The sequence below is a fragment of the Diabrotica virgifera genome, chromosome 9 (assembly GCF_917563875.1).
Source record: "Diabrotica virgifera virgifera chromosome 9, PGI_DIABVI_V3a".
Classification (NCBI taxonomy): domain Eukaryota; kingdom Metazoa; phylum Arthropoda; class Insecta; order Coleoptera; family Chrysomelidae; genus Diabrotica; species Diabrotica virgifera.
Window position 1 is genome coordinate 178,749,278 of NC_065451.1, and position 12,046 is coordinate 178,761,323.

Sequence of the window (12,046 nt, forward strand, 5' to 3'; positions counted from 1 at the left end):
TAAATGGCTTCTCGAGACTATTAAAAAACTTTTTCCGTTCATTTACTGTGATTTTAAGATTTGGTTTTACTGTAAAACCATGTAAAACTTTTACATAATATATAGAATAAATGGTTAACTTATTAGCAGTTTGAATTTTAATTGATATACTCTTGCACATTACGCGTTTGATTTGATGAAAAATAGGACTATTGCAAAATTTAATTAATTTTTTGCAGACTACAACTGAAACTAAACGAATAATGCAGAAAACACAAAAAATCGCCGATATAACCAAATTAACCTATGAAATGCCAATAGTGACAAAATTTCATAAATGTCAATAGTGTCAAAATTTCATAACAGTGGAGTAAACTTGCCTGCCGTTGGACGAATTACAAACAAGCGTTACGACGCGGTAAATTTAAATTACTCCTCCTGGTTTAAAAACATAGTATAGTAATGCCGTGAGAGCTTCGAGATTAACTTCCTTTTTATTTGACGTTTATATGACGTGTACATTATATTAAACACCATTGAGATTTAAAACTTGCGCAATACCGTTGATATTTTAAATACCGTTGAAATATAAACATTGAATTGTAATATTGTTTTTCATTTATTAAACCCTTTAGTTTTGTAATATTAACATTTAGTACGAACATCTGGACAGTTAAATATGGGAAGCCGCATTTTTTATTTTAATAAATAATAGTATTAGGCCCCGAAAGATTTAGTACGGCTCTGTAAGGTTAGCCAAAGGAGCGTGCGGCCTCCGCCCGCATCCACCACTGGTGAATTACCAATTTCGTACTTTGCCGGTTTACTTCCTGAGATCAAAGCGCCGACCGAGGAGTGGTATTACTGTGGAACCTCTATATACTGTGCTAATAATCCATGTGGTGAGACTGCTCCCGTTTGAAAAAATTTCCGATTCAGTTTCTTTGTGGATTCCTTTTCAAAAATGTCCCCTTTAAACAAATCTGAAGGGTGCTGGGCGGAATTTTTGGACAGAAATTGTTTAAACATTTTTTCTAAACAAATACAAAAGATCTTCTTTTTTTACCCAAAAAAATATTTTGTTAGCTTCCTTGGGTAAGGACAAGATGACTTTCTTGTTTCTTCCTAAACAAGAAAGGCATCTTGTGATTTTTGTCAAAAATTTATAGTTTTCGAGTTATAGGCGATTAAACATCTGAAAAATACGAAAATGTGCATTTTGAAGGCTTAAAAACTCATATTTAAATTAGTATTTTTAAGGTTACCAAGTACTTAAATTGTAGTTTAAACATTCATTATTAAGATTATGAAGAGTTATCCGCTCTAGCCTTAACTTAGACTGCCATTTTTTAGTTGTTAATTATGCGTGTCAATCCGATTTTTTTGCCGGTGCAGCACGCTCTATTTCACAAAACTCCTATTTTCCTCATAAAAATATATTTTTTAGATTCTTTGGGATATTCTAAATAAAATATGGTTTTTGATATTTTTCGAAAAAATTAATAGTTTGAAAGTTATATTTTGACCCCTACTACACTTACGCAACTAATTCAACATATCCCCGTATATTTTTTCCATATTACTTATAACGAGCAAAATCCGCTTCTATCTCTTCGACTGTTTTTGTATTTTGGTGGTTAGCATGTCAGCATCTTGTCAGCACTGATGTAGCCCTTTTTAGGGAATTTTAATAAATATACCTTTTATAAAGGATTTTACTTGTTTTTTTTTTAATTCTACCACACTTTCAATAAAATTCACAAAATGTGCTTTAAATGTTGATTTCAAACAATAGGCCCCCCTTAAGAATAGCTATAAGATTTTGATAGGCAACCCTTGCAAGTGGTATTTGTCAACGTATGAAATATATATTGTTCTGAATCTATTTCCTTGTGGCATTTTTATGATTAACTATTTAGATGGGAAATAAGCCACAATTAAATTGAAAAAATAATTTTATTAACGTTTCATATTTTATTTAATATTTTATACCTAAAAAAATAATTTTTTAAGTATGAAATATAATAAAAAAAATGTTTCATGCGGTAAATAGATAGGTGGATAGAAGGTCGACCTATGGTAGGGGAGCCCAAGCGGGATGTTGGCAGTTACTCGAGCGCGTCAGATTATCATATGGCGAGAAACTTGTTAACCAATAGATGTACCTCTACCATATATTGGCTCTTAACACAGGGAAGTTCGTTAAGGGGGGCCCGAAAAAAAACTATCCTTAAAAATACTCGAAATGGTCAGATTAAGATAAGGTAAGTTAAGTACATGTAAAAGAGTGTATATGTATTTCAAAAATCTGACGATTTGAGCGGGGCGTACGGAAATGGGTGAGTCAAAAAGTTTCACAAAAAAGCGAATATTTCGCGAAATGAACGTCAGATTGAAAAACTAAAAATACGTCTTCAATATTTTTCAAAAATCTATCAAATAGTACTAAACACGACCCCCCACGGAGAGGGGGGGGTAAATTTAAAATTTTTAATACAAACCCCGCAATATATCGCAAAATGAACATCAGATCGAAAAACTGCAAAATACACTTTGAAAATTCTATCGAATGGTACTACCCTAATAACACAAAACATTTCAGGAATGTTCCTAGAAGGTACACACAGGACATTGAAAACATTCCTGGAATGTCCCCAAAAGCAAACGAACGTCCCTGGAAAGTCCCAGGAAAGTGCTGTGTCAGCATTTTAAAGATTCCTTGAATGTCTTGTTGGAACATTCCATGAATGTCTACGAATGTTCTTTGAACATTCACAGTATATTGTTTAGACTGAATGTCTTGTTGAAACATTCCATGAATGTTCTTAGGACATTCAAAGTATATTTTTTAGACATTCTCTGAAATATATCGTCAGTGATGTGACAATACCTCCTATATGTTTTTTCATGAGTTCTGCAGGAGACGAAAAACATCTTTTACGGTCACCTCCTGTTTTCATACGTAAGTTTTGACTTGTTTTGTAGTAAATAGATAGTTGAATTTACTACAAAACAAATCAAAAATATATGAAAACACGAGGTGGCCCAAACAAGTTTTTCATCTCCTACAAAATTCATGAAAAAGCAGATAGGAGGTATTGTCACATCACCGACGATATACCAGAAGTACAGTAGGAAAAATGAAAGAATACCCATGAACGAACATATAAAACACGCTGTATTTTCCTGTCACCGTGTCACACAAAAAACTGGTCAGCACAAGTACATGTAATAATTATTGTTACTTGCACTGGACAATTTTCTTTGTGACACGGTGACAGGAAAATACAGCGTGTTTTATATGTTCATTCATGGGTATTCTTTCATTTCTCCGACCGTATATGTAGCCATACCAAATAATACATCCTTGATAAATATAAACATTTTTATTGCACAAAATCTTGTCATATTTTTTTCCATAATCATCACTACGATGACGATTCATTGTATTGAATTGTTCATTAGAATTACAATCTATTCATAACTCTGACCAATGAGCAATTTTAATTTAACCTAAATTACTACTGTTCCTTAAAATGAAGAGCTTACCCATAGCGTCTCTTATCTAATCTAACAGGTACACAAGCACTATGCTCTGCTTTTCTAACCGCACTATTCTAACATACACATGCACACAAACATTATGCTCTGCTTTTCACTATCACTCAAACTAGTTCAAAAGGCTTTGTCCTCTTCAATCTTCTAGTTTGCCCAGTAGTATCCAGGAGCTGGATTTCCTCAATATTCTTGTAGGTACTTACGAAGTTGTTGCTTGTGACTTCCAACTTTACTCCAACTTTAAAAACAAATCCAGCTGTAAAATATTTATGTGCCTGAAAGCTTTTGTATGCTTTCATCTATAATATCTATAATAGTAAGTTGGTGGAATGCACTTTATGGTAAAATCCAATTCTGACTGAATTGTATATGGATCTAAATCCCCAATTATTTTCAGCTTCAATAAATATCTAAAACAATAAAAGAAATAATGTTATTGCTTGCAAAATTCATCAATATTGATAAATATCAGAGAAAAATGAACATTGATAAAAATTGTTTGCCCTACCTTTCTCCAAACATCTGGTGTCTCCAATAATAATTTCCTTAAATAATCACTTTGCAGTGTGGTAAAGTTTATAAAGTTCACAAAATACAGCAAACGAAATCCAAATGAATCCAAAATATGACGATAAACAGTGAAATGATGAAATGAAATGATATTACAAACATAACCTCTGTAACCTGTATGCCATGCCAACCAGAACCAGAAACCAGAAGTCACGTGGTTTGGATTGCCTAAATACATATACACGCGCAGCAAATTTGAAAATGAATGCAAATTGAATAGTAAATGGCCTCTCTTAAAATATAGGACATTGGTAGTATGTTCATAGAATGTCTTGTGGTAACATTCTACGAATAACTTAATCAGATATTCACCAAATGTTCCTTGAATGTCCAGTACATTCAAACATTAATAGAACTTTGATAGTACATTCCTGGAATGTTTTGTGTTGTTAGGGTAAACACGATCCCCCGGAGGTGGGGTGGGGGTTACTTTAAAATCTTAAATGGGACGCAGAAATTATTATTTCAGATTTAAATTCTTTACGTAAAAATAAGCAACTTTTATTCGAGACATTTTTTCGAATTATGGATAGATGGCGCTATAATCGGAAAAAACGATTGTTGGAAATGAAAAATTAAATTAAAAAATGGAAAATCCCCACTAAAATGGAAAACTTTACTTAACTTTTTCAGTTTTCGGACCTAATAATCACAACCCAATAAGTCCCCATAACGCTTGAGTGACTGCAAATTTAGCATATTTTGCTCTCCTACCATAGATTCGGATCCCGTACTAAAACGCAAAATACAAAAAAAAAACACCTTAATAATCGTAAATAATCATATAGAACGTAAATAATCATATAGAACTTAACTACAAATTATATTTCGGAGGACAATAATATCTAACAAAAACTAAAAAACACAAGAAGTAAGACTCACTACAATGGGAACGTACACAAAATTATATAAAAGCTACTATATCATTACAGATCACTTATCTGTTTTAACAATGTATTGAGGGTTCAAGTTTGCTCAGTGTATTCAAAAGTCAATTTTTATAAATAATTAATTAAACTATGAGGAATTAAGGTATTACGTTGCAGTTCAAATCGTTTGTGCACAATTTATAAGTCGAAACTGTTCGTCGGTTAGAATCACTTCCATATTGGCCTTTAGCCGTATTTCAAAGACTATGGTCTACGAAACAGAAGGTAAGTGAACAAATATCTCTTTTAACAATATACGAAGCTGTTTTAAGGGACGCATAAAAGTAATACATAAATATAATAGACCTGGATCCCGCGTACCAAAAAAAGTTGATTAATAGCTTAACGGTGTCTAGTCGGACAAACTTTGATGTACGTGAACACTGAAACAGAGGAAGTTTTAATTGTGAAACAGGTTAAAAATTTGGAATGTCAGACTACGAGAACGTTCCATGTATTTTGTCGGACAGAACTTCCACTTGATTTGTAAACTCTCATGCAAAAATCAGACTGGTGTTTATCACCAACTGAGCATTTTAATGAGTGGAACACGAAGAACATGTCAAATGACAGGAATCATGTTGGTTAGTAATAGTAGCCTGATTTTTTGCATGAGAGTTTAATGAAAGGGTAACAAAGCAATTGAATGTTCTGTCCGACAAAATACATGGGATGTTTTCGTAATCTGACGTTCCAAATTTTTAACCTGTTCCACAATTAAAACTTCCTCTGTTCCAGTTTTCACATACATCAAAGTTTGTCCGACTAGACACCCTTAAGCTCTTAACAAATTTTCATCTTGCTATTAATCAACTTTTTTTCATACGCGGGATCCAGACTTATTACATATCCTTACATAACTACAAAGTTATCTCATAACTTGAGGTTTAACGTCGCGTTATAAAGTGACAGTTGATATACCAGATAACTCAAGAACTGTCAAGAAATAACGCAAGTATGTAGTTAAGTTAAGTATGATACATCACACCAATTCGAGGATTATAACATAACTACAGGATGACTTTACGTTAACGATCACTTCGGTCATTCATCACACCGCTGATTGGCTCTTAACACAGGGAAGTTCGTTAAGGGGGGCCCGAAAAAAAAACTATCCTTAAACATACTCGAAATTGTCAGATTAAGATAAGGTAAGTTAAGTACATGCAAAAGAGATATGTATGTAAAAAATCTGACGATTTGAGCAAAGCGAATCGATTTTGAGTAAGGAAATGGGCGAGGCAAAATTTTCACAAAAAATGCGAATCTTTCGCGAAATGAACGTCAGATCGAAAAACTAAAAAATAGGTCTTCAATATTTTTCAAAATTCTATCGAATGGTACTAAACACGACATCCCACGGACGTGGGGTGGCGGTTGCTTTAAAATTTAAATGGGACCTCCAAATTTTTATTTCAGATTTGGATTCTTTACGTAAAAATAAGCAACTTTTATTCGAGATATATTTTCGAATTATGGATAGGTGGCGCAATAATCGGAAAAAACGATTGTTGGAAATGGAAAATTAAATTAAAAAATGGAAAATCCTTACTAAAATGGAAACTTTTACTTAACTTTTTTTGGTTTTAGGACCTAGTAATCACAACCCAATAAGTCCCCATAACGCTCGAGTAACTGCAAATTTAGCATATTTTGCTCCCCTACCATACATTCCGTACTAAAACGCAAAATACAAAAAAAAAACACCTTAATAATCGTAAATAATGATATGGAACGTAAATAATCATATAGAACTTAACTACAAATTATATTTCGGAGGACAATAATATCTAACAAAAACTAAAAAACACAAGAAGTAAGACTCACTACAATGGGAACGTACACAAAATTATATAAAAGCTACTATATCATTACAGATCACTTATCTGTTTTAACAATGTATTGAGGGTTCAAGTTTGCTCAGTGTATTCAAAAGTCAATTTTTATAAATAATTAATTAAACTATGAGGAATTAAGGTATTACGTTGCAGTTCAAATCGTTTGTGCACAATTTATAAGTCGAAAGAATTGATAGGTTGGAATCACTTCCATATTGGCCTTTAGCCGTATTTCAATGAATATGGTCTACGAAACAGAAGGTAAGTGAACAGATATCTCTTTTAACAATACACGAAGCTGTTTTAAGGGACGCATAAAAGTAATACATAAATATAATAGACCTGGATCCCGCGTACCAAAAAAAGTTGATTAATAGCTTAACGGTCTCTAGTCAGACAAACTTTGATGTATGTGAACACTGGAACAGAGGAAGTTTTAATTGTGGAACAGGTTAAAAATTTGGATCGTCAGACTACGAAAACGCTCCATGTATTTTGTCGGACAGAACTTCCACTTGATTTGTTACCATTTCATTAAACTCTCATGCAAAAATCAGACTGGTGTTTAACACCAACTGAGAATTTTAATGAGTGGAACACGTAGAACATGTCAAATGACAGGAATCATGTTGGTTAGTAATAGCAACCTGATTTTTTGCATGAGAGTTTAATGAAAGGGTAACAAAGCAATTGAATGTTCTGTCCGACAAAATACATGGGATGTTTCCGTAAACTGACGTTCCAAATTTTTAACCTGTTCCCCAATTAAAACTTCCTTTGTTCCAGTTTTCACATACATCAAAGTTTGTCCGACTAGACACCGTTAAGCTATTAACAAGTTTTTAGCTTGCTATTAGGGTTTGTCATTCTCTATTTCATCTGTTTGATTTCGTACGAGTGGTCGTTAAACCATTAGCCTTGGATCTTTTGATCACTGAGTGTGTTTCAAAGATCTACATCTTATGTTTTTAAACATATATTTTACTTACTTTAAGTAATTAGGGAATTAAAACTTGAGACTGTCATTTCGGATTTGCCGTAGATTTACGCACCTTCTATGTCTAGGTTTCGAATGTTGTTTTTTGATTGGAATGTGTCTAAAGATATTCAACCTCCCATCTTTACCGATGAGCCCAGAGAGGTTGAAGAGGGCAAAACACATTTCTAAGAACTGGTGTTTGGATCTTTGATTATATTCGAAAAATTTTTCCCAGCCCGAAGTGGTGGATGTGTGAATTGTTCGTAAGGGGATTTTTCCACATTCTCTATTTCATCTGTTTATATATATATATATATATATATATATATATATATATATATATATATATATATATATATATATATATATATATATACGTCTTCATATCAAGGCGAGATCCGACTAAATCGAGGACAACCCGAGATCCACCAATAGGAAATTAATTATTGGAGTATATTGTTCATAAGTATCTTTATAATTAACATATTAATCATGGCACACTTAGAGGGGAAAAGATTTTTGTACTTAAATTTTTCTGATAAATTTACAGCGAAACGAGATCCGTCGCTGAAAAGTAAAGGGGAGGACTTATATACGAAATTTTAGATATTTACCGTTCAACGCGAGATCACACACTGATGCCAGCTCTAAAGAGTATTAGTCGAGCGGTTGGAGCTCGTGTTGTATTGTATATTTCCCACGATATAAAGATATATAATGGGCGTAACTTTTAAATATCGCTTCTTTTGTGTCTTTAACGTCTACGATTGACCTTTCAGAAAGTCCCTTAATTTTATTACATACATAAGGGTGTGAAAAAAGAAAAAGAATACTTGACAAATAATAACCATTTAATAATGATAATTATTTGCAATACAATATTTTAAAACTATACATTAATATTCTTAAAAAACACTTACTACGAAACCAAAATGTAATTATTATATTCTTAAATAATACAAATTGTTACAAAATAATTATTTAAATGATTGCTTGTTTTAAAAATACATTACAAGAAAGTAAAATTTTTTATAAATATTATTAAAGTTTAAAAAATAAAATAACTCAATATGTAATTATTATTTGATAGTTAAAAAATGATTTTAAGTAAAATGATTTAAAAGATAAAAAGAAACACACATAATTTTCAGGGTCAACTCCTAATTGCATGAAAATTTGGATTTAGATTCTACCCATCCCCCACTTCAAAGTTGAATTTGTGCCGTTGATTGCTTTTACTTGGAGGGTGAAAAAATATACGTTTAAAATAAGTCCGGAAACAGATCTGACTAAGTTTAAGCAACTTTTGTTCTATAGAGTTTTTTTAACTTAGGTACTAGGTTAATTTAGTAGTAGGTACTAGAGTAACTTGCGACTAAAAATATTTACTTTTCAACAAAAAAAAAACACGTTTTTCGGCGGTTTTTCGCAAATACTCAAAAAGTAAGTATTATATCGAAAAAATATTCTTGGAAAAATGTAGCATATAAAAAAAACGAAAAAATGGTTATTCTTAGTCTTTAGAACCAGTAAAAGTAAATTTGTAGCTCATAAAAAAGACGATCTTATCCTTCAAATTCCAAATCAAATATTTTAACGTGATACATAGTGCCAAAAAATGAAGCTCTTTTCAGGGAAAACCCATTAAAATTTTTTTAAAGTGTTAACAAAAAGCTTTATTTTATTTTATAAAAGTTATATACGGGTACCACATCAGGCTACCATAAAGATCAGGCTACCACAAAGAACGACAAATGCATATCACCTCATACAATGTTAGAACCCTTATATCGGACCAGAAGATGATGGAACTGGAGGAAGAGCTGAAAACAATAAAATGGGACATCATCGGCCTCAGCGAAATCAGACGAAGAGGAGAAGCCCAAATTACTCTTAAATCGGGACATTTATTTCATTTTAGAGGAGAAGAAGACACTTCACACGGTGGAGTAGGATGTATTATACATAGAAAACACACCCAAAATATAACTAAAATTAACAGCATAAGTCCCAGGATTGTATACCTCATCTTCAAACTAAATGCAAGATATACCCTTAAGATAATCCAGGCATATGCTCCAACGACAAGCCACTCCGATGAAGAAATTGAAAAATTTTATGATGACCTAGAAACAGCATTACATACTACACCAGCATATTATACAATAATTATGGGCGACTTTAATACGAAAATTGGCTTCAAACAAGATGATGCAGAAGTAGCAATGGGCAAGTATGGGTATGGCGACAGAAATGAACGAGGACAAAGACTGCTTAATTTCTTACACCAGGAAAATTTATCCATGATGAACTCTTTTTTCGATAAAAAGCCTCAGCGTAAATGGACATGGATAAGCTCAGATGGCAGTGTCAAAAATGAGATAGATTTTATCATAACAAACAGAAAAGAAATAATTAAAGACATTGAAATACTTAACAAATTTTCGGTAGGAAGTGACCACAGATTAATCCGAGCAAAGATACGATTAAATGTCAATTTCGAAAGAACCAAGATGATCTTCAAAACACGAAAGACGAAATGGATTCCCCCAGGAAACAACAACCTCTATGAAGATGTACTAACCAGACGTATACAAGACCTTGAAAACGACATAGAAGACATTGAACAAGCAAATAATGTCATAACGAAAGCACTAAAAGAAACAGAAAGGGAGTGCTGCCCGACTGTCGTGACCCATAAAGAAAAATTAAGCCAAAATACCAAAGAGTTAATAAGTAAAAGAAGACAATTGACGGAAAAATACGACTGCAACTACACAACACTGAAGAAATTAAATAAAGATATCCACCGATCAATCCGAAAAGACATAAGAGAAAACAACACAAAGAAATAACTCACATAATTCAAGAAAACAAAGGTTTAAAAGTTTTGAGGCGTAATACGAATAACATCGGTAACAAAAATATGTACAAAATCAGAAACAAAGATGGCAACATTGCCACGGATAAAGCCGAAATCCTCAAGGTTGTCGAATCGTTTTATCGCGAAATGTATGAGAGCACCAACGAAAGGCAAGATCAGCCCCTGCCCAAAATCACAAACCAGGGATCAGAATTAATGCCAGAAGTAACACCACATGAAGTTAAAAAGGCACTTTCAGAAATGAAAAATAATAAATCCCCTGGCGATGACGGAATAGTAATCGAAGCAATCAAACAAGGTGGAAATAAAATTATCCAGGCTTTGGCCAAACTTTTCACCCAATGCATTTACCAAGGAAAAACTCCTTCTCAATGGAACAATGCAGTCATTGTTTTATTACACAAAAAGGGTGACATAACAGATCTGAAAAACTACCGTCCTATCAGTTTGCTATCACACATATATAAACTTTTCACAAAAATTATCAAAAAAAGACTGGAGGCTAAGTTAGACTTCTATCAACCTAGAGAACAAGCTGGATTTAGATCTGGATATAGCACTAACAACCACTTACTGGTAATAAAAAACCTAATAGAGAAGTCTGCGGAATACAACAAACCATTGGCACTGATATTCGTGGACTACGAGAAAGCATTTGATACCATAAGCCAGCAGAAAATGTTAAAAGCATTGACAGAATGCCGAATAGACCATCGCTACATTAACATGATCAAATATATCTACCAAACGGCAACGGCTAGCGTAAGACTGTCTGAACAACAAACAAATACATTCTGTATACAGCGAGGAGTACGGCAGGGAGACACCATCTCACCAAAGCTGTTCACAACCCTTTTAGAACACACATTTAAGAAGGCAGGTCTAAACGAATATGGTATCAATATAAATGGAGAGAAGCTCAGTCATTTGAGATTCGCAGATGACATCGTCCTTATAGCCGATCGTATGGATGATGCAATAATAATGTTAAACAAATTATATTACGCTTCCTTAGAGGTCGGACTAAAGATTAATATCAACAAGACGCAAATAATGACTAATCTGGTGCTAAATCGTAATATTGTTGTTGATGGAATGGATATTGAGCAGACTGCATCTTATAAGTACTTAGGACATGAAATTCGGTTGGGACGAGATAACCAGACGTGTGAACTCCCACGTCGCATAGGATTAGCCTGGGCAGCGTTTGGTAAACTTAACTATGTATTTAAATCGGACTTGCCCATATGCCTCAAAAGGAAAATCTTTGACCAATGTGTGTTGCCTGTACTCACTTATGGAGCCGAAA

General features: G+C 33.2%; 1 protein-coding gene across 2 annotated transcripts in view; it reads left to right on the forward strand.

Moving 5' to 3' along the window:
• The first annotated feature begins 6,953 nt into the window (after window positions 1-6,953).
• Window positions 6,954-12,046, forward strand: part of LOC126892162 (uncharacterized) — an 88,358-nt gene continuing 83,265 nt past the window's right edge. For both annotated transcript variants that reach the window (XM_050661634.1, XM_050661635.1), the window contains exon 1: window positions 6,954-7,135. In XM_050661634.1, coding sequence (XP_050517591.1) covers window positions 7,111-7,135 — 25 coding nt within the window. In that variant the 5' untranslated portion in view covers window positions 6,954-7,110. The remainder of the gene's footprint in view (window positions 7,136-12,046) is intronic.